Source organism: Podarcis vaucheri (assembly GCF_965113315.1).
Source record: "Podarcis vaucheri genome assembly, chromosome: 10".
NCBI classification, from domain to species: Eukaryota; Metazoa; Chordata; class Lepidosauria; order Squamata; family Lacertidae; genus Podarcis; species Podarcis vaucheri.
This window is the reverse complement of record NC_138748.1, coordinates 76,220,221-76,242,627: the sequence shown is the minus strand read 5'-3', so window position 1 is coordinate 76,242,627 and position 22,407 is coordinate 76,220,221. Positions and strand designations below refer to the sequence as shown.

Below are 22,407 nucleotides of genomic sequence, written 5' to 3'. Positions count from 1 at the left end.
GCCAGCAAGCTTGAAAGATGTAGGCCTTGCTGCTCCTGCTCTCAAGAACCTTTGTCTCATGACAGCCTCCTATGGGGGAGACAGAGCAGAGGAGCCCCCCATCGCCCTCTTCTCCTTCTCCACAGATCGGTCTCCTCCTCTTTGAACGCCACCTTGATTGTGCTAACGGAGAAATCTGAGGGCTCCCTTGGACAAGAAACAAGGACACCAGCCAGGAATACCAGAGCAAAAGAGCAGCCAGTAGGCTTGGTCTTGATTGAAGTCTGTCACCACAGGACTCCCACCTGCCACCAGGTGGAACAAGATGGAAGCCCCACACAAAAGAGAACCCAAACTTTTATTAGCGGGTGGCGCTAATAAACCACAGAGCCTAGGGCTTGCCAATTGGAAGGTTGGCGGTTCGGATCCCTGTGATGGGCTGAGCTCCGGTTCCTCGGTCCCTGCTCCTGCCAACCCAGCAGTTCAAAAGCATGTCAAGTGCAAGTAGATAAATAGGTACTGCTGTGGTGAGAAGGTAAATAGTGTTTCCGTGCGCTGCTCTGGTTCGCCAGAAGTGGCTTAGTCATGCTGGCCACATGACCCAGAAACTGTCTGCAGACAAATGTTGGCTGCCAATAAAGCGAGATGAGTGCTGCAACCCCAAAGTCGTCCGCAACTGGACCTAACAGTCAGGGGTCCCTTTACCCTTTACCTTTAATCCCCATGTTATGCCCCCCCAACTACATCACTCATACATCACGGTTACATCATGAAAGGGGAGGTCTGGTGGCAGGAATCTGAGCATCCTGGACCCTGCCCCATGGTTCCCCCTGCCTTCCACCAAACACCCATCAAGTGAAACAAAATAGATACTTACTTTTCCCAGCCAAGTTAATCACACCCTTTTGTCTTCATCTGAGTTTGGTATTTCTGGAATGGCTACCTGTCTGGTACTCAGGTATCAGGATGCCAGGGATTATCACTCAGGCAGAGGGGCTGCTGAGGAGCTGAGCTCACATGTCTATGTGGATTTCTGAAGTTTTCCCAGTGAGTCAGTACAGAGACATTTTTCAGTGAATTCTTACATTTGGTATCGTGCAGCAAAGGCCCTTTGAATAGATAGGAAGAAACTGTGATGAAGTGTTTTGTGGGGACAAGTCACAAAAGTGATTGTGCTGATTTTGGTAGTGGGCTGCATGTGCATGAGATCTGCTGGAGGGGCAACCCCCCCAACCTATACATCAATTCCTGCAACCACTGGTGGCCTCCCTGCCTCTTGTGGGAGGGAGTTCCACAGGTTTTACTCTGCCCTGCAAGAGGAAGCGCTTTCTCTTCTCTGCCCTCCATCTTCCTTCCTTGCACAGGTGAGGTTTTAGGTACCGAATGTCCGAACGTTTCCATCCACCTACAACCTCTGTTATAAAAGGGGACTGATCTATACACCTGAATGGGGTTTCTCTGCATGCATTTCCCCACTCCTGGATCCAAGGGGCCAGCAGCGCATCCATGCAAAGGAAGAGCAGAGCTGCCGCCCTCCTGAGACCGTCCGCGCCCTGACTTGCCCCCCTCTCGCCATGCAGCGCTGGGAACCCCGCTCTCCCCATGGGCCCTATCCTGGGAGAGAGGAGACTCACCAGATCCCAGCAGGCGCACCCAGGCAGCCTCTGCAGAGCCGAACCAAGGGGACCCCCACACGCCCGACTTCTTGCAGGAAAGGGAGGGGTTGGGCTTTCGCTCTGGAGGACCCTGCCCCCCCTTACTTTCCTCTCTAGGAATCCAGCTCGTTTCTGTTTAACCCTTGGCAAGCCGAGCGCACCCAACTCACGCCTCTCCCTCTCTCGAGAGCCGGAGCATCGCGCACCAATGGCATCCCGAGAAGGCGGAGGAGGAGAGGTTTATGGATTACTTCCGGCAAGGGATACCTTCAGTTTTGGACAGCAGCTGAAAGGCCCCCTAACAGCTGGCCCCTGAACACGGGTCCTAAGAAAGCTTCACTGGCTCCCGGTCCATTTCCGAGCACCATTCAAAGTGCTGGCGCTGACCTTGGAAGCCCCAAATGGTCTCAGCCCAGCAGAAGGGAAGGAGCGTCTCCACGTCCATCGCTCAGCCCGGACACTGAGGTCCAGCTCCGAGGGCCTTCTTGTAGCAATGATTTTTAAGGTACCAGTGACCCACTCAAATTGTGTCCCAGAATTGACAGACGCAGCAGTGGAGAAAAAGAAAGCGATATTTATTGCTGAGCAATAATTGACCCGGTTGAATCCTTTCCAGAGACTGGGCCGCCCAGCTCTAGCGCCCTGAGGCTTTATATCTGAGTACATACATCATTGATCGTGACATAATCGAATACAATCGCACACGGCAGCAAAAATAAAACCAATGAGCGCATTCAAGCCTTGCCCCCTGATCATGTAAAGAGTTCCCTCCCAACTTCTGCTTTCTTCAGTCTGAACATTAGTCCGACCTTTCCCCGAATAAAAAGGAGAAAGGAACTGTATTCAGCCGTTAAGCTCTCCTACGCAACATCTGCCAAACAGGGACATTTTGCGGTTAGCATCTTCCTGTTTTCAGCTGCTCAGGACCCTGTCTGGACAGGAGGAAAATGCCAGCACAGCAGATTTATTGCTTCCCCCCTTATGTTAGCGAGACATTGAGAAGAACAAGGGGAGAGAACTGGGACAGAGTTCATTTTGGATTTTTCAAATCTAAGCATTTTGCCCTAAGCTTTGCAGAAGCCTTCATGATTCAAACATGGATAAAAAGCATTATAAGGATATATGGTTATATATGGCTAACTGATTATATGGAAAGCATAAGGGTATAATTCCTCCAGGTGGTCCTGCTTCATTCTGGCAGGTCCCTCATTGCGAGAAGTGAGGTTACAGGGGGCCTTCTCGGTTGTCCTGACTGCCCTGTGGAACGCCCTCCCACCAGATGTCAGGGAGATAAACCATTATACGGCCTCCATTGACGCCTAAAAGCGGCGCCAGGAAGCTTTTAATGTTTTATGTTGGGTTATGTTTTCTTTTATTCTTTTGGAAGCTGCCCAGAGTGGCTGGAGAAATCCAGTCTGATGGGTGGGGTACAAAAAAACATGTTGTTGTTCTTGTTGTTGGACACCCAGCTTTTGACAGCTAGCTAGGCAGGGATTAAGTGCTGCTTCGTTCTGTGCTTTTGGACTCCTATGTGGGCCTATGGTTCTGGTGCTTGTGGATCTCATGGGATTTAATGTCTTGCCATTATAAATGCACGGGGATAAGTGCATCTACACAGACACATTTCCGCAAAAAGACCCAAACTCCAGCATGTAGCCGCAGGTTATACAATAGGAGCCTTTCTGCAAATGGCCTTTGCAACACAACTCACTGGGTGGTAAGAAAGTATACACATTTGCCTCTTTGCAACGTAGCCCCGTTTCCTCAATGAATCCACCCATTTCAGTAAAACCTGAGCTGAAATAGTAAGGAGAGCAAAACAGCAGCCTGTCTGACCCCCGTCAGCCCCCAGACTCCCCCAGTCACGTGGCAGGAGATTCATCCTGAGCCCCCCCCCCTCCGTGAGATGGGTATGACATCATGGATGATCCATTGATGATCCACATGATCCAAGCAGACTGGGCGAAAGAGCAGATCTCTAGGCCTGAATGAAAGGGGTCTGCGATGCTGGATTCTGGAGTCAAGAAATCCACCCTTTCCAGTGATCTCTCAGGCTGGCCCGGAAAAGGCAGCGAGCAGGAATCCTCAGGCATCCCGACGGACAGACAGACTTGTCATGATGCCAAAGCACGAACTCGGAGTCTGATCTGATTTCCAGGTACAACTCACTTTGTGGCGCAACCGGGGATGTTTTTGGGGTGCTCTCTCTGTGACGGGGGGGGCTACTATCTGAGGGTGCACAAATTGCAACGCGCTTTAGTTCTGGGCTGCTTCACTCCTCGCATGGAGGGGGGGGGGGCTCTGCCTGCAAACAGATCAACAGCTGCCTTGCTTCCTTCCTGGCCTCATTGTGTTGCCTCTGACGGAGACACAAGGGAGGAATTGTGTCGGCTCTCTCTCTCTCTCTCTCTCTCTCTCTCTCTCTCTCTCTCTCTGTGTGTGTGTGTGTGTGTGTGTGTGTGTGTGTGTGCAAAACCCCAAGCTCCATTTTCCCCGTAACACAGGAGTCACAGAGCCCAACCCGCTGCTCAATGTGCACCAATGGGGCGGGGAAGGATTTTCAATGTAAACATTGCAGGGGGGGACCCCACTTTGCAGCTGGATTGCCGGGGTGAGCCCCTCCCCCGCTCTCCTGATCCCCTGAACGAAGAAGGGAGGGGGGAAACCTTCGTCTCCTCCCCCCCTCTATCCCTCCCTTCCCGGTACATCCCCCTCTCACCCCGCCCCCACAACCCCCCCCCCATGTCGGGCCTCTTCCTTCTGCTCCTCCTCCAATCCGGCTTCTGTTTCCGCAATGAGCGGAGAGAGCCCCCCCTCCCGAACTGCCTGCTTCTCCCGGACGTGGAGCTTCTGCGCCGGATTGCTGCTCTGCGCCCTAGCTCGGGGGGGGGGGGCGCTTTGGAAAGGAAAGGCGGGGCGGCAGGGGAGGGAACCCCCGCCCGGTGGATGTTGCAGGAAAGGAAAGGAAAATCGGGAGCGAGGACAAAGAGGTAAAGGGGTCGCGGGGGGCGGAGAGGGGGGGAGGACCCAGAGACCCCCGCCAGCTCCCCAAGGCGCCTTTGGTGGGCCCCGTCGGCAGGGCCTGGATCCCTGCACGTGTGCTGCGAAGGGGGCTTTCCTTGGCCCCTTAGGCGCCTTGGCAGCGACGGACATGGGACGCCTACGCAGGGGGTCCCCACGAGGGCCCCTTGCCCCGTTTTCCCCGCGAAGGCATCCCTGGATAAAGGAGGGTTAAAGGGCGTGAGGGACGCCTAGATAGAGACCCCCTGTCCCTCCTCTGCTAGTCTTGGGGTGGCCCCCCAGGATGGAAAGATGGGGGATGAGGGCTGAGCCGCGCCAAGGGAGGCCTCTGGGTGCAGGGGAGACTCTGGGACAGAGGGAGGGAGTCGAGGAAGTGGGGAGGGGGAGCACCCCTGGGGCAGAAAAGGGCAGCAATGGGGGGGGGAGATAGGAAATCAGTCTTTGGGGACACTTCTCCATGGTGGCGCCTGCTGGGATTCTCTGGAGGGGCTGCCTTGACTTCTCCTTCCCACCCAGGAATCGGCCACCCCTTCAAGGTGACCAGAGACAGATCCCTGGAAAGTGGGGGGTCCAGTCCCCCCCTTCCTTCCTGCAACCTCCATCCTCTTCCCACCCCATAAGCCCCTGCCCTGCCCAGACGCAGTGGTTCTGCCAAGTCCAACCATTGGTCCCCCTGGAGAGGAGAGGAAAGAGGAAGAGGGGAGGGGAGAGGCCTTCTCAGAAGCGGCTCTTTGGTTTCCGCAATCCCACCCAGGAAGCAGCCAGAAACCTTTTCCTCTCTCTCGGGCTTCCATCTTTAAGTTTCTCTTCCACTGCCTGGTTCCAGTACAAAGAAAAGACAGTAAAACATCAGACATTAAAAACCTCCCGATAGAGGGTTGCCTTCAGCTGTCTTCTAAATGTCAGAATGTTGCCCACTTCCTCGCCCTCTGCCTGCTTCCCTGTAACTTCGCTTCTCCCAGGGGGGAATCAGCAGAAGACCTTCGAAGGAGGACCTCCCTCTCCAGACTGAGCAATGTTGGTGGAGATGCTCCTTCAGGTCTACAGGGCTGAGGCTGTTGAGGGCTTTAGGTTGCAGATCTTGCTGCTCCATAACGATCTCATTCAGCAAACAAATTTATTACTGAAGGCAAAGAAGCATAACAGGATCCAAAAAATAGTAAAAATTTAACTTACGTAAAACCCTAACTTAGCATACCAAAACAGCTCTCAAGTAAGAATCACACAAGCGGAGTAGAGAAATAGCAGACTAGGAAGTGGGACCAGGTGCCTTTCGGCCTTGTAATTTATATTCTATTAAATGTCAGAGTAACCTTGGGACTAGATAACAAGCCTGGCTCGCTCCAGTTTAAACCAGCTTCATCTGTTTCCATGAAGCAAGAAAGGTTCTTCATAACCTCATCGCAACTGATCCCACCACCAGCTCTCAGCAGAAAGGAAACTGCCGAGTTTCAGGAAGCCTGCATTAGATCAATGCTTTTCTTTGCCTGGAAAATGCAGCCATGCCACTTAAAGGTCAGCACCAACAGTTTGACATGTGCTTGAAAATCTGCTGGGAGCCAAGTAAGATCCTTTAGGAGCAGTGATATGTGGTCTTGGCAGCTGCTCCCATTCAGTTGCAGTTTTGGGTCACCTTCAAAGGTAGTCCCATGTAGACCACATAGCAGTAGTCCAAGCCGGAAATAACCAGAGCATGCACCACTCTGGCAAGACAGTGTGCGGGGAAGGAGGGACTCAGCCTGCGTTCCAGATGGAGCTGCTAGACAGCTGCCCTGGACACAGAATTGAGCTGTGCCTCCATGGTCAGCTGTGAGTCCAAAATGACCCCTAGGCTGCACACCTGGTTATTTAGGGGCACAATTACCCCATCAGGACCAGCCCCCCCACCTGCCCACCTCCTGTTCCCCAGAGACAGTACTTCTGTCTTGTCAGGATTCAAGCTCAATCTGTTAGCTGCCACCCATCCTCAAACCACCTCCAGGCACCAACACAGGGCATTCACCACCTTCACTGGCTCCGATTTAAATGAGAAGAAGAGCTGGGGATCACCCACATACTGGTGATCACCCAGCCCCAAAACCCTGATGATCTCTCCCAGCAGCTTCATATAGATATTAAAAAGCATGGGGGAGAGGACGGAGCCCTGAGGAACCCCACAAGTGAGAGCCCAGGGGTCAGAACAGTCATCCCCCAACACCACTTTCTGGACATGGCCCAGGAGGAAGGAGGGGAACCACTGCATAGCAGGGTCCCCAGATCCCCTAGAGGGTTCAGTAGGACACCATGGCCAAAGGTCTCCAAAGCCACTGAGAGATCTAGCAGAACCAGGAAACAGCTTTCCCTTCAGACTCTAGCGCATTGGAGATCATCAACCAGAGCAACGAGGGCAGTTTCTGTCACATGATGAGGCCTGAATCCCAGTTGGAAGGATCATGGTGGCAGAAGCTTTCCTGGTCCTGCACCCCCAAAAGCTCCAGGCACAAGTCTTTCATTAGCTTTGAAGGGGCCATCCGATACTTGGTGGTCTTTTCTTCAAAAGACAAATATTTTGAATACTTTTACAGTGACATATGATGTAAATAGCACATCCACATTGGAGAGATTTTGACACACACGTCTGAGCTTATCTCTCCGCCTGAAACTGCTGTGTTAGCAGCACTGCCTGGGCAGTGTGTTTGGGGGTCCTGGGCTGCCTAGACAACAAGACCCCTTTCTCAGCCTGGCTAATATGGTCCCAAGGAAAGCAGAGCAGTACGTTTGGCACCAGCTTGGCTGCTGGAGTGGCTGGAAGGAGGTGTGCAGGACACCATGCAACTATCTTAGAGACTCCACTCTGGATTTGTATAGCCTTTTCTTTTCCTGAAGATAACTCACCAGGCAGTGAAGGTTTAGTTTTCCTTCTCGAGGACCTCCCTTCCCAGATTGACGAGCCCCATCTGCCCTTCACTTTCCTCGGCAGGATGGGCAGAATCTGCCTTCTTGACTGTGGGATTCACTGTTGTTCTCATTCTCTCCATCCACCAGGGCCTGCCTTCACCTGCAGCAGAATTCCCCAACCCACCAAGGATTTGAGACCATCTATTCTCACCTGGTTTAGGCGGCCGGTTGAAGCCGTTCCTGGGCTTGTGACCCTTATTCTATCCTGACAGCTTCTGGAAGCCACAGGTGGGAACTGAGTGTAGGGTGGGGACCATTGATGGATAAATTACCCCATAACATGCATGACATGACCCCCACCAAAGGAACTAATGCTCTCCTAACACCCCAAGACACCATATAATTATGATATTTGAGACAGAACCAGAATAAATTCGTCTCTAGAAAAAACACAACTTCAGGCAATAAGTAAATTAATACTACTTATTAAAGGTACTACATATTCCACTAAGTACAGTTTATCTATTTGCGTTGAATATCTGCTTTTCAGTGTCATTTTAGGATAGTCCTGCGTCAGAAGATGGGCATGAAATCAGACAGCACATCATTATTTTAAAAATCATGCTGCTTTATTAACATTGATTGAGGATTATGAAAGCTGCTCATGAATTACTATCATTTGTTAACATTACAACTTCATTTCCAAAAAATTGGGAACATGGGGAGGAGGTGGGGGAATATAGGCGATGTTGATATAGGAGAAGGTGCTAATGGAGCTTGATTTATTTTCTTTCCCTTAGGTCTCTTCCTTGAAACCCAAACAGGATTCCCTTTCTTCCCACTCTAAAGAAGGAGATGGAGAAGACAGTCAGAACTCCAGGGAATGGGGCACCTTTAGTTTCATTAGGAATAGAAATTAAAATGTGTGACATGCAGAATATTCTTCATTGAATGAGCACACATAGTTCACATCAACAACCTCCAAAAGGGGAGAAACCATTTAAAGGTATGGAGTGTGGGAAAAGATTCAGTGATAGTCGAAAACTTAGAACACATCAGCGGAGTCACATGGGCAAGAATGGATTCCAATGCAGGGAGTGTGGGAAGAACTTTAGTCAGAGTGGACTCCTCAATATACACCAGCGGACTCACACAGGGGAGAAACCATATAAATGTATGGAATGTGGAAAGAGCTTCAGTCGGAGTAATGCACTTAGCACTCATCAACGGACTCACACAGGGGAGAAACCACATAAATGTATGGAGTGTGGAAAGAGCTTCAGTCAGAGTGGACACTTAAGTTTACATCAGCAGACTCACACAGGGGAGAAACCATTTAAATGTTTGGAGTGTGGAAAGAGCTTTAGTGATAATGGATACCTTAAATTACACCAGCGGATTCACACAGGGGAGGAACCATATAAATGTACGGAGTGCGGAAAGAGCTTCAGTTTCAATGCAGCCTTTAGAACACATCAAAGGACACACACAGGGGAGAAACCATATAAATGTATGGAGTGTGGAAAGAGCTTCAGTCAGAGTGGACACCTCAATATACATCAACGGACACACACAGGAGAGAAACTATTTAAATGCATGGAGTGCAGAAAGAGCTTTAGTGATAATGGAAGCCTTAGAACACATCAACGGACTCACACAGGGGAGAAACCATTTAAATGTATGGAGTGTGGAAAGAGCTTTAGTGAGAATGGAAACCTTAGAAGACATCAACGGACTCACACAGGGGAGAAACCACATAAATGTATGGAGTGTGGAAAGAGCTTCAGTCAGAGTGGACACCTCAATATACATCAACGGACTCACACCAGGGAGAAACCATTTAAATGTATGGAGTGTGGAAAGAGCTTTGGTGAGAATGGAAGCCTTAGAAAACATCAACAGACTCACACAGGGGAGAAACCATATAAATGTTTGGAGTGTGGAAAGAGCTTCAGTCAGAATGAAAGCCTTAGGAGACATCAACTGACTCACACAGGAGAGAAACCATTTAAATGTTTGGAGTGTGGAAAGAGCTTCAGTCAGAATGGAGACCTTAAATTACATGAGAGGATTCACACAGGGCACAAACCATATGAATGTATGGAGTGTGGAAAGAGCTTCACTTTCAATGGAAACCTTAGAATACATCAACGGACTCACACAGGGGAGAAACCACATAAATGTATGGAGTGTGGAAAGAGCTTCAGTCAGAGTGGACACTTAAGTTTACATCAGCAGACTCACACAGGGGAGAAACCATTTAAATGTTTGGAGTGTGGAAAGAGCTTTAGTGATAATGGATACCTTAAATTACACCAGCGGATTCACACAGGGGAGGAACCATATAAATGTACGGAGTGCGGAAAGAGCTTCAGTTTCAATGCAGCCTTTAGAACACATCAAAGGACACACACAGGGGAGAAACCATATAAATGTATGGAGTGTGGAAAGAGCTTCAGTCAGAGTGGACACCTCAATATACATCAACGGACACACACAGGAGAGAAACTATTTAAATGCATGGAGTGCAGAAAGAGCTTTAGTGATAATGGAAGCCTTAGAACACATCAACGGACTCACACAGGGGAGAAACCATTTAAATGTATGGAGTGTGGAAAGAGCTTTAGTGAGAATGGAAACCTTAGAAGACATCAACGGACTCACACAGGGGAGAAACCACATAAATGTATGGAGTGTGGAAAGAGCTTCAGTCAGAGTGGACACCTCAATATACATCAACGGACTCACACCAGGGAGAAACCATTTAAATGTATGGAGTGTGGAAAGAGCTTTGGTGAGAATGGAAGCCTTAGAAAACATCAACAGACTCACACAGGGGAGAAACCATATAAATGTTTGGAGTGTGGAAAGAGCTTCAGTCAGAATGAAAGCCTTAGGAGACATCAACTGACTCACACAGGAGAGAAACCATTTAAATGTTTGGAGTGTGGAAAGAGCTTCAGTCAGAATGGAGACCTTAAATTACATGAGAGGATTCACACAGGGCACAAACCATATGAATGTATGGAGTGTGGAAAGAGCTTCACTTTCAATGGAAACCTTAGAATACATCAACGGACTCACACAGGGGAGAAACCATATAAATGCATGGAGTGTGGAAAGAGCTTCCATTTTAATGAAAGCCTTAGAAGACATCAACGGACTCACACAGGAGAGAAACCATTTACATGTATGGAGTGTGGAAAGAGCTTCAGTCAGAGTGCACACTTTAGATCCCATCATCGGACTCACACAGGGGAGAAACCATATGAATGTATGGATTGTGGAAAGAGCTTCAATCGGAGTGCACACCTTAGAAATCATCAACGGACTCACACAGGAGAGAAACCATTTAAATGTATGGAGTGTGGAAAGAGCTTTGGTGAGAATGGAAGCCTTAGAACACATCAACGGACTCACACAGGGGAGAAACCATATAAATGCATGGAGTGCGGAAAGAGCTTCCGTTTTAATGGAAACCTTAGAACACATCAACGGACTCACACAGGGGAGAAACCATTTAAATGCATGGAGTGCGGAAAGAGCTTCAGTCAGAATGGAAATCTTATAAACCATCAGCAGACACATAGGGGAGAAACTGTTTAAATGTATGGACTGAGGAAGGAGCTTCAGTCAGAGTGGAACCCTTGATTTATATCAACAAACTCACACAAAACACAAACCTTATAAATATCAGGAAAGTAGATAGAGGTTCAGACCTAATGGAAGTCCTAAATCAACAGACTCATGGACAGGAAGAAGTTTAGTACTTGAAACCCTTCAAACTATCAACAACCTCAAAGAGGAGAAGCAGTTTAAATGAAAAGATTGCAAAACGTGCTTTATTTACAAAGGAGTGTTTAAGGAACATCCAGGGACTCTCACATGGACGAACCCATTTAGATGTTTGGAGTGTGGGACGTCTTCCTCTCAGGGTCCACTCTTTTCTTCACAGCAATGAACTCAGCAGGACATCACTCATTAACACATGTTGTGTTTGTGAAGTTCTGGTATTTATGCGTAAAAGTCTATAGTAATGAAATATTGAAGGCATTGTCAAACAACGTGATTATGATCTAATGTTTAAAGTACCTTTCGACAGAGAAAGGGTGAGGGTTTATCTGGATTGCTGGTGGTCAGGGAGGATTAGGGCTGGGCGATGTATTGTCCAAACTGGTTTCTAGACCACATCATGATAACCTTCCAAAAACAATGGATATGGCAACACCCCACAGATCACAGTGTCTGGGATGCTCATTTGCCTGGAAGCAGCCGGCAGAAAGCTTTGCTTCGTGAAGCCCCAGCAGATGCCGAGTTGCTGACTTCCCTCCAAAACCACATGAAGGGAAACACACCTCCATTGCCCTGTGTCCTTCCACCCTCTTTCCTCCCTTGCTCCCTTCTGCCGGTTTGTGTGCCTGACTTGGATATCCTGTGAGCTGTATTTTTCTATTGCTGAAACTGCGTTTGCTCTCAGGAGCAAAGTTTTGTGCCTCACTGGGGACCCAGTGAGAACTGTATGCTTTGAAAGCTCAGTAAACTATTACTGAAGAAGTCCTGCTGCCTCTGTGTGTGTTTTGGACCTCAGTGTGGGACTTGCTCTGCACGTGGCCCCTACCCTGCTGCTACTTGGCTCATGCCTTGGAGTTGCTCTACTCAAGCATGCAAGACGGGTGCATCTGTGTGTGACTGGTTTTTGCACCAAACTCTCTCACCACCCCACTGCGTGATCTCCAAACACTGCTTCTTCACCAGAACTTCTCCCTGCCTCCTACATGTTCTGAAGAAAACTTTAAATACTGTAATTTAATGGGAGATTTCCCCCCAAGCCTTATTGCAAGAGGGGGAAGGAGGGGCTGCAGGTACCAGGGAAGTTTCCTGGGGGGCCCATCTTCCCTCACGAACCCCATAGGGCAATCCCAGAGCTCCTGCTTATTCTGGGGTTTGGGGAAAATAGTACTTTTCCATAGTCCCAGAAGTTATTATTCTTCCTGCCAGAGGACCAGTGTGCATATTATTATCGTACTGATTTTACTGTTGTTGTTGCTGCTGTTGCTGTCATGGGCTGGCTGGGTGAAGGGGGGGAGGCACCAGCTGGGGGACCCCCAAGGGAAGAAGGCTCAGAGTCCGGGTCTTGTATGCCCCCAAAGGCTATCAAAACTCCTAGGTCTGGCCAATTAAAGGCTGATATGGGAGCCGTTGGGGGGCCAGGTCAGTTAGTTCTTTTTCACCTCTCCTCTGGAAAAGTGCTCTTTCTTTTGGGGTTTGATTACTTCTGCCTCCTTCAGTGCCCACTGCATCCTCAGCGAGGTGCAATACTGTCCTTTCAACTTATGTAGGGCTCTCTCTCAGGACCGCTACCCAGGAGTCTGCCTATGCAAACTGCTCTGAACATCCAGGGTGTTTTGTCACACTCCTAAAGACCTGGTTGGTTAGGTCCAGGTCCTATGAGCCCTGGGGGGGGGCAGCAGGGAGTTCTTAGTCGTTTGAGGTTCATTGCTCCGCCATATTTGTGCTTGAATGTGCCAGAATTATTCACCATGCCTTGTACTGGAGTCCATTCTTCCTGTGAGTGTGACCCCCCCATTATGCCCTCCTGCTTAAGTTGTTACACAAGGGGGACTCCCTGCCCTTCCAACATGTTGCAGATCAAATAAAAGGTGGGGGGAAAGCCTTTTGAAAAGACTGGTGGCCAGCAGGGCTGACAGTGAGAAAGCCTATAGAAAGAAAAGACTCATAAGTAAACGCCCCCCTCGGCTGCACAGCCCGCCAGTCCTGGGCAGAGAACTCGCAGTTGTGCCAAGGGGGGAGGGAGCCTGATCTCTGCAGCCCCAGCCCACAGCCGGACAGGAGCCTTCAAGCAAAACACAAAGGGAGAAAACTCCCCCCCTCCTCACAACCCTCTTGGCCGAGCTTGAGACAATACATGGACATTCACAGAGCTGGGAGCCGGCTGTTGCCTGGTTGAGGCCCCCACAGCTGGCAGACCACTGATGCCGGGGAGGGGGGGTCCACAAACAGAGAGAGAGAGAGAGAGAGAGAGAGAGAGAGAGAGAGAGAGAGCTGGCCCCCCCAGCCCAGCTCCCCTGGCTGAGCTGGAGACAAAAGCATCAATGCAAAACACACAAAAAAGAAAGCTCTCCCCCCCCCCCCAAATGTGCAACTTCACTGTGAGCAAAACACACAGAGCAGCCCCTCCCTTGACTGAGACACACAGAGAGCTGGGGGGGGGCACTGCTCCCTCAGTTGAGGCACACACAGCTGGGTGGGGTCAAAGAAAGCCTCAATTTATCTGAGTCACAGCACCAAATGTATATATACACTGGTACCTCGGGTTACAGACGCTTCAGGTTACAGACTCCGCTAACCCAGAAATAGTACCTCGGGTTAATAACTTTGCTTCAGGATGAGAACAGAAATCGTGCTCTGCCGGCGCGGCGGCAGCAGGAGGCTCCATTAGCTAAAGTGGTGCTTCAGGTTAAGAACAGTTTCAGGTTAAGAACGGACCTCTGGAACGAATTAAGTTCTTAACCCGAGGTACCACTGTACCTCCAAAGGCTATAAAAACTCCTATTAAAGGTAAAGGCACCCCTGACCATTAGGTCCAGTCAAAGACAACTCTGGGGTTGCGGCGCTCATCTCGCTTCATTGGCCGAGGGAGCCGGCGTACAGCTTCCAGGTCATGTGGCCAGCAGGACTAAGCCGCTTCTTCTTCTTTTTTTTTTTTTGAATGATATTTATTAAGGGTTTGAAAATTACAAAAAGAAAAAAAAGAAAAGAAAAGAATCAAACACAACAAAACAATACAATACAAAACAAAATCAAAAACATTACATAAATATAACAGATCAAAAAGAAAAACCATTAAAAACACATTCAATATTTTCAATGTTGTTATCTTTCCTTAACTTGTTTCAGCGACTTCCTCGCACCTCTCTTTTTTGTAACCCACTTCAATTAGTTGTTTCAGCAAATCCTTTCCATCTTCCTCAATTCTTTGCCCTATAATTTATCTTAACAGGTTCTAACCTTGATTTCCCTTTAATCCCTTTACAATTTATTGTACTTAATTCTTTATAGCCTTTCTGCTAAAACCATATAACTTCATTCCAACATCTTTCTAACATTTCTTAATTTTACAATATTTCTGTAGGTAGTCTTTGAATTTCTTCCAATCTTCTTCCACCGGTCTCAGATTCTTCTCCCTGGTCTCAGATTCTGCCAGTCATTTCCGCCAGTTCCATATAGTCCATCAAATTCAACTGCCACTCTTCCCGGGTGGGTAGATCTTGTGTCTTCCAATACTTCGCGATAAGTATTCTTGCTGCTGTTGTGGCATACATAAAGAAAGTTCTATCCTTCTTAGGCACCAATTGGCCGACCATGCCCAGGAGAAAGGGCTCTGGTTTCTTCAAGAAGGTATATTTAAATACCTTTTTCATTTCATTATAGATCATCTCCCAGAATATATTAATCCTTGGGCATGTCCACCAAAGGTGAAAGAATGTACCTTCAGTTTCATTACATTTCCAACATTTATTAGCGGGCAAATGGTAAATTTTTGCAAGCTTGACTGGTGTCACGTACCACCTATAAATCATTTTCATTAAATTCTCTCTTAAGGCATTACATGCCGTAAATTTCAAACCTGTGGTCCATAACTGTTCCCAGTCAGCCATCATAATGTTATGTCCAACGTCTTGTGCCCATTTAATCATAGCAGATTTCACCGTTTCCTCCTGAGTATTCCATTTCAACAGCAAGTTATAAATTCTTGACAAATGCTTAGTTTTTGGGTCTAACAATTCTATTTCCAATTTTGATTTTTCCACCTGGAAGCCAAGTTTTTTATCCATATTATATGCCTCCATTACTTGATAGTAATGGAGACGGTCTCGCACACTATTTTTTAATTTTTCAAAACTCTGCAATTTTATTCTGTCTCCATCTTGTTCCAAAATTTCCCAATATTTCGGCCATTTGGCCTCCATATTGAGTTTTTTCTGAGCCTTCGCTTACATTGGTGACAACCATCTTGGGGTTTTATTTTCTAACAGATCCTTGTATCTCATCCAAACATTAAACAGTGCTTTGTGTGCTTTAACCTTGTCGTACCACAAATATGCATGCCAACAAAATACATTGTTAAAACCTTCCAGATCCAGCACATCAGTGTTTTCAAGAAGCAGCCATTCTTTCAGCCAGCAAAATGCAGCTGATTCATAATAAAGTTTAAGGTCTGGCAGGGCAAATCCACCTCTTTCTTTAGCATCAGTTAATATCTTCAATTTTATTCGAGGTTTCTTGCCCTGCCAGACAAATCTAGAAATATCTCTCTGCCACCTCTTGAAACAGTCCATTTTGTCTAGAATTTGCAATGTTTGAAACAAAAACAGCATCCTTGGCAATACATTCATTTTTATCACTGTGATCCGGCCTAACAATGATAGCTTAAAATTTGACCATATTTCTAGATCCTTTTTCACTTCCATCCAACATTTTTCATAATTGTCTTTAAATAAATTCACATTCTTGGCGGTCATATTAACCCCTAGGTATTTCACTTTCTTAACCAATGTTAATCCTGTCTCCTTCTGAAACTTGTCTCAATCACAGTTAGATTTTTCTCTAAGACCTTAGTTTTCATCTTGTTCAACTTAAAACCTGCTACCTGACCAAATTCTTGAATCAATTCCAATACCCTTTTAGTACTAGGTTCTGGCTCATGTAAAGTCAATACCAAATCATCAGCAAAAGCTTTCAGTTTGTACTGTTTAGCCCCCACTTGTATACCTTTAACCAATTGGTCCTTTCTAATCATATTTAGCAAAACCTCCAGGACCGATATAAAAAGTAATGGAGAGATTGGGCAACCTTGTCGTGTTCCTTTCTCAGTCTTAAATTCTTCTGTCACTACATTGTTCACAATTAATTTTGCCTTTTGTTCTGAATAAATTGCACCTATACCATTTTCAAAACCTTGACCTACCCCTATCCCCTGTAAGTTCTTCTTCATAAAACTCCAAGAAATATTATCAAAGGCTTTCTCCACGTCCACAAATATCAAAACTGCTTTAGTATTAATATTCACTTGTAATTTTTCTAAAATATTAATTATGTTCCTTGTATTGTCAGACAAATGTCTGCCCGGAAGAAAGCCCGCTTGATCTTTATGGATTTCTTCTACAAGCACCTTTTTTAATCTCTTAGCCAAAATGTCTGCAAAAATTTTGTAATCCACATTCAGCAGTGATATGGGGCGGTAGTTCTTAAATTGTGTCTTTTCAATCTCTGTTTTCGGTATAAGTGTAATGTAAGCTTCCTTCCACGACTCTGGTGCCTTTTTCCCTTCCAAAATTTCATTACAGACTCCCTTCAATGGTTGTATTAACCATTCTTTCAGAGATCTGTAGTATCTTGAAGTCAAACCATCCGGTCCTGGAGATTTACCCAGTTGCATATTCTGTATGGCCCCTTCCACTTCCTGATCCGTTATTTTATAATTCAGCATTAACTTGTTTTCCTGAGAGATTTTCTGTAATCCACTTATTTTCAAAAATCGATCAATGTTGATTTCTTTCTGCTTCTCCTGTGTGTATAGTTGTTTAAAGTACCTCTGGAAGCACTTTCTGATCTCCACTGGATTCACTATATTCTTTCCTTCCACTTCCAAATTCGTAATGTTTTTATAATGTTGCACTATGTTAGTGTTGTTAGCCGCCCTGAGCCCGGCTTCGGCTGGGGAGGGCGGGATATAAATAAATTTATTATTATTATTATTATTATTATTATTATTATTATTATTATTATTATTAATGGTATTAAGTTTTTGTCTTTTTTTCCAATTGCCAAGCCAACAGTTTTCCACACTTGTTAGCTGATTCCAATGTTTTTTGTCTCATTTGTTTAATTTTCCATTCTATTTCCTGATTCATCATTTTCATATATTGTACTTGTAGCAGGAACCCCCCCACCCCAATCATTCTGTTTGTACAAACTTCACACACACTCACACTCACACACTACATACGCCACATTTCTGTTATAAATTCATAGAAAATCAACTATACATCGGATTTGCACTGTTCCATTTTTATTTTACTCCATATGACAAGGACTATCAAAGGGGGTGGTGGCTTGGTTCTGGTCAGCCATAATCCCTTCACCATCCCAGCACATCCACAGGAGCCCTGCCCAGTTGCTATGCCAACCCTGATGATCCCAGACAGAAGACAACCAAGAACTTGCATATGGGAGTGGATTCAGCATGGACTGAAACAAAGGACAATGATCAGATCTTCCCTCTGGGGGCAGGAAACTGCAAACTCCCCTTTGTCTCCTGGAAGTGACTCATGGGCAGGGGGAAAGGAAGAACCAGCCAGGTGACAGGACACTCAGGTTACCACCACAACTCCTCCCTCAAGCCCTCCTTTCTGTAATGTATGCATGATGTTTCTGGGGGTGGGCTTGAGCTAGAGGATGGGAATTTCAAAAGTTTTTATAAGGTCTTGCACACCATCTTTCTGGGTCTTTTCCTCTCTCCTGCAAGTGACGGGAACACCCTGTTGCAACAGTTCAATAAAGGCCAAGCCTACAGGCTGCTGTTTTGCTCCAAGTTATCCTGGTTGGTATCTTTGTTTTTGTCCAAGGGAGCCCTCGGATTTTTCCGGTAACATACTTGATATAACTTTATGTCAGGGAACTGCCATCTGAGACCAACAGGGAGAGAAGTCTCCCTGATAGTGCCGGAGAGGGAACTAGCAAGGAGAGAGAGAGAGGTTCCGAGGGGGAAGGGAATCAAGGTGACACCAAGAAGAAAGGAGAGGCTGAGAGCACTTTGGAGGGAAGGCTCGGGGACTCTTCCAGTGAGATCAGCGGGGAGAGTGCAGGACCTCCGCTTGGCACACCTACTCTGCGCAGAAGGCTTCCGCGCAGAGAGGCTAGGTGGAGACTGGCTGTCAAGGAATTTTTATGTTGGAAAAAGTTTAGGAAATGCCCAGTAACGGATTCTGCCAGCGACTGAAGCAGCCGCACAGGAGGGCTCTCCAGTCAGGGAAAAGTTTTAACCACTCAAGCAGTTTGGAGCAGCTGGTGGCTTATACACAAGCAACTACAATTCCCATTACACTTTATCTCTTTCAGGATCTCCTGTGACTTTGGTTTTGCTCTCAGTTTCTTCTCTCCTTCCTTTATTTTCTCCAGAATTTTATCTTTTTTTTCATTTTGAGTTCTCTTCTTAATTGCATTTTGTTGTATCAGAAATCCTCTCATAACCGCTTTACTTGCGTCCCAAATCACTCTTTTTTCCACTGTAGTATTCATATTTGTCTCAAAATAATCTCTCAAGGTTTTTTGGGCCTCCTTGGTCACTTCTTCATTCCTCAACAAAGCATCATTCATCCTCCATCTGAAGGAACCAATTGGTGTCAATTTCATTTCCATCTTCACAGCATTATGATCAGAACAAGTTTTGGGGCAAATTTCCACTTTGCTAGTCCTCGGAACCAGTCCTCTAGTTACCCAAATTTGGTCAGTTCTTGTCCATGTCATTTTAGCCTCCGAGAAGAAAGTTCCCTCTCTTCCTAGAGGGTTCTTCATTCTCCAGATATCAACTAAATCCATATTTTCAGTCATGTCAAAAAAGGTTTTTGGTAGTCTACCATCTTTGGTAAGTACCTGTCTCTGTGCCTTGTCCATATTTATAGACACCACTCCATTCATGTCTCCCATCAAAATCATATTGTAATCCATGTAGTTCATCAAAGTCTCATGTAGCTTCTTAAAAAATTCCGCTTTTCCTTCATTTGGTGCATAAATGCCTACTATCAAAAATTTCTCTCCTTGTGATTGGATTTCAATTGCAATAAATCTTCCTTGATCATCTTTAAATATAAATTTCGGTGATAGGCTCTGCTTTGCATATAGGACAACTCCTCTTTTTTTAACTTTATCTGATGAAACAAATTCAAGGCCCAGTCTTTTATTACTCAATATCTTCCTGTGTAGCCTTATCACATGTGTTTCTTGTAGACAAATCAAGTCCAATTGTTCTTTTTCAATAAATGAAAGACTCTGCGCCTTTTTTCGGGGGAGTTCAGTCCATTAACATTCCAACTTAATATTTGCAATGCCATGATGTAATTACTCTGATTTTCCTCCAGCTGCACCCACTGCTTGCTTTTCTTCTGTTGGTGATGTTGGTATCACATTCTCTGAGTTGTCCAGTCCAAAACATAGTTTTGCTATGTCCAGTATTCCTCTTTTGGGTGATCTTTTGTCCAATGCTTTTTGTTCAAGTCCTCTGTCTGGTGATCTTCTGTCCGATGCTCTTGACTCTTTTCCAAGCTCCTTCTGCAGGTCTTCTTCGTAGTTATTCAAAAATTTAACTTTATCTTCTACTGATCTTATTTTTATTTTCCCTCCTTTGAAACTGAAGGATAGACCTTGGGGGAATTCCCACCTAAAGTTGATTTTGTTCTTTCTCAGCAGGGCAACCAAGTCACTGTAATTTGACCTAAGATCCAAAAGATATTTCGGGATGTCTTTAAAAATTTCCACTCTTGACTGTAATACTTCCAGAGGCTTCAGGTAATGCCAGCCCAAAATTTTATCTCTCTCTTCTTTAGTTCGGAGGGTAATCAAACAGTCTCTTATTCTATTCTTCTCTTTCTTCCCTCCTCTTCCTAGTCTAAAGGCTCTCACAATTTCAAAGCACTCCTGCTCCAAATCCAGGTCCCAGAAATCCACAAGCTCCTGCGTGAGAAAATCTATTAAACTATCCTTCTCCAATTCAGGTAGAGCTCTGATCCTCAAATTCGTCTGTTTTTCCTTAAGCTCAATCATAGAAAGCATCAACCTATGATCCTCAAGTTGCCTCTGTAGGACCGGTACACTCTCTTTTTCCAATTGTGTAATTTTACCTTCCACAACAGCTGCCTTTTCCTAGGCTTCTTCTGCAGTCTGCCATATCAAAGTAGCTTCTGGCTACTAAGCTGCTTCTGGCGAACCAGAGCAGAGCACGGAAACACCCTTCACTTTCCCGCTGGAGCGGTACCTATTTATCTACTTGCACTTTGACATGCTTTCAAACTGCTAGGTTGGCAGGAGCAGGGACCGAGCAACGGGAGTGATGGGAGCGGAGCAGGGACCGAGCAACGGGAGGGATGGGAGGTCACCCCATCGCGGGGCTTCGAACCGCCAACCTTCTGATCGGCAAGTCCTAGGCTCAGTGGTTTAACCCACAGCGCCACCCCCGTCCCTTAGGACTCCTAAAGGGACTCCTAGGTATGGCCAATAATACTCAGGTGCCAGGAGGAGATAAGGCAGTGGAAGACAGAAGTGCCTGGCATGCTCTGTTCCAGGGGGTCACAAAGAGTCGGACACGACTAAACGACTAAACAACAACCATACATCTGAATGGGGTTTCATTTGCATGCATTTCCCCACTCCTGGATCCAAGGGGCCAGCAGCACATCCATGCAAAGGAAGAGCAGGTCTGCCGCCCTCCTGAGACCCTCTGCGCCCTGACTTTCCCCCCTCTCGCCATGCAGCGCTGGGACCCCCGCTCTCCCCATGGGCCCTATCCTGGGAGAGAGGAGACTCACCGGATCCCAGCAGGCGCCCCCAGGCAGCCTCTGCAGAGCCGAACCAACGAGACCCCCACACGCCCGACTTCTTGCAGGAAAGGGAGGGGTTGGGCTTTTGCTCTGGAGGACCCTGCCCCCCCTCTTACTTTCCTCTCCAGGAATCTAGCTCATTTCCGTTTAACCCTTGGCAAGCCGAGCGCACCCAACTCACGCCTCTCCCTCTCTCGAGAGCCGGAGCATCGCGCACCAATGGCATCCCGAGAAGGCGGAGGAGGAGAGGTTTATGGATTACTTCCGGCAAGGGATACATTCAGTTTTGGCCCCCTAACAGCTGGCCCCTGAACAAGGGTCCTAAGAAATCTTCACTGGCTCCCGGTCCGTTTCCGAGCACCATTCAAAGTCTCGGTGCTGACCTTGAAAGCCCTAAATGGTCTCAGCCCAGTAGAAGGGAAGGAGCGTCTCCACGTCTATCGCTCAGCCCGGACACTGAGGTCCAGCGCCGAGGGCCTTCTGGCAGGTCCCTCATTGCGAGAAGTGAGGTTACAGGGGGCCTTTTCTGTTGTCGTGACTGCCCTGTGGAACGCCCTCCCACCAGATGTCAAGGAGACAAACCATGATATGACCTCCATTGACACCTGAAAGCAGCTCCGAAACGGGAAGCTTTTAATGATTTATGTTGGGTTATGTTTTCTTCTCTTCTTTTGGCTGGAGCAATCCAGTCTGATGGGTGGGGACAAAAAAACATGTTGATGTTGTTGTTGTTAGACAGCCTCTTTTGATAGGGCTGCTTCGTTCTGAGCTTTTGGACTCCTATGTGGGCTTATGGTTTTGGTGCTTGTGGATCTTATGGGATTTAATGTCTTGCCATTATAAATGTACGGGGATGAGTGCATCTACACAGACACATTTCCGCAAAAAGACCCAAACTCCGGCATGTAGTCACAGGTGATACAATAGGAGCCTTTCTGCAAATGGCCTTTGCAACACAACTCACTGGGTGGTTACAAAGTATACACATTTGCCTCTTTACAACGTAGCCCCATTTCCTCAATGAATCCACCCATTTCTTGATGAAATAGAACTTCTGCCAGGAAAACCTGAGCTGAAATAGTAAGGAGAGCAAAACAGCAGCCCTGTCTGACCCCCGTCAGCCCCCAGACTCCCCCAGTCACGTGGCAGGAGATTCTTCCTGAGCCCCCCCCTCCGTGAGATGGGTATGACATCATGGATGATCCATATAATCCACTGATGATCCACATGATCCAAGCAGACTGGGCGAAAGAGCAGAT

At 47.0% G+C, this 22,407-nt stretch overlaps 3 protein-coding genes across 6 annotated transcripts in view; 2 read left to right on the top strand and 1 right to left on the bottom strand.

Annotated features, from left to right (window-relative positions):
* LOC309541445 (uncharacterized protein) overlaps positions 1-12,050 on the top strand; it is a 41,481-nt gene extending 29,431 nt beyond the window's left edge. The window contains exon 2 of the mRNA XM_082239319.1: positions 10,789-12,050. Within this exon, the coding sequence (XP_082095445.1) occupies positions 10,789-11,138 (350 nt within the window). The 3' untranslated portion in view covers positions 11,139-12,050. The remainder of the gene's footprint in view (positions 1-10,788) is intronic.
* The window catches only part of LOC309541331 (uncharacterized protein), a 28,626-nt gene extending 7,360 nt beyond the window's left edge, over positions 1-21,266 (bottom strand). The window contains exons 1-2 of one of the 2 annotated variants that reach the window (XM_082239102.1): positions 21,137-21,266; positions 857-1,088 (exon numbers count right to left, since the gene is read on the bottom strand). The gene's annotated coding sequence lies outside the window, so the exon portion shown is untranslated. Of the gene's footprint in view, positions 1-856; positions 1,089-1,613; positions 1,715-21,136 lie in introns of those variants that run through there. The other variant, XM_082239103.1, reaches the window with a different exon arrangement.
* LOC309541244 (uncharacterized protein) overlaps positions 1-22,407 on the top strand; it is a 182,839-nt gene that overhangs the window by 89,877 nt on the left and 70,555 nt on the right. Inside the window, exon 1 of one of the 3 annotated variants that reach the window (XM_082238867.1) lies at positions 3,593-3,792. The exons of the other annotated variants lie outside the window; for them this stretch is intronic. The gene's annotated coding sequence lies outside the window, so the exon portion shown is untranslated. Of the gene's footprint in view, positions 1-3,592; positions 3,793-22,407 lie in introns of those variants that run through there. 3 annotated transcript variants of the gene reach the window in all.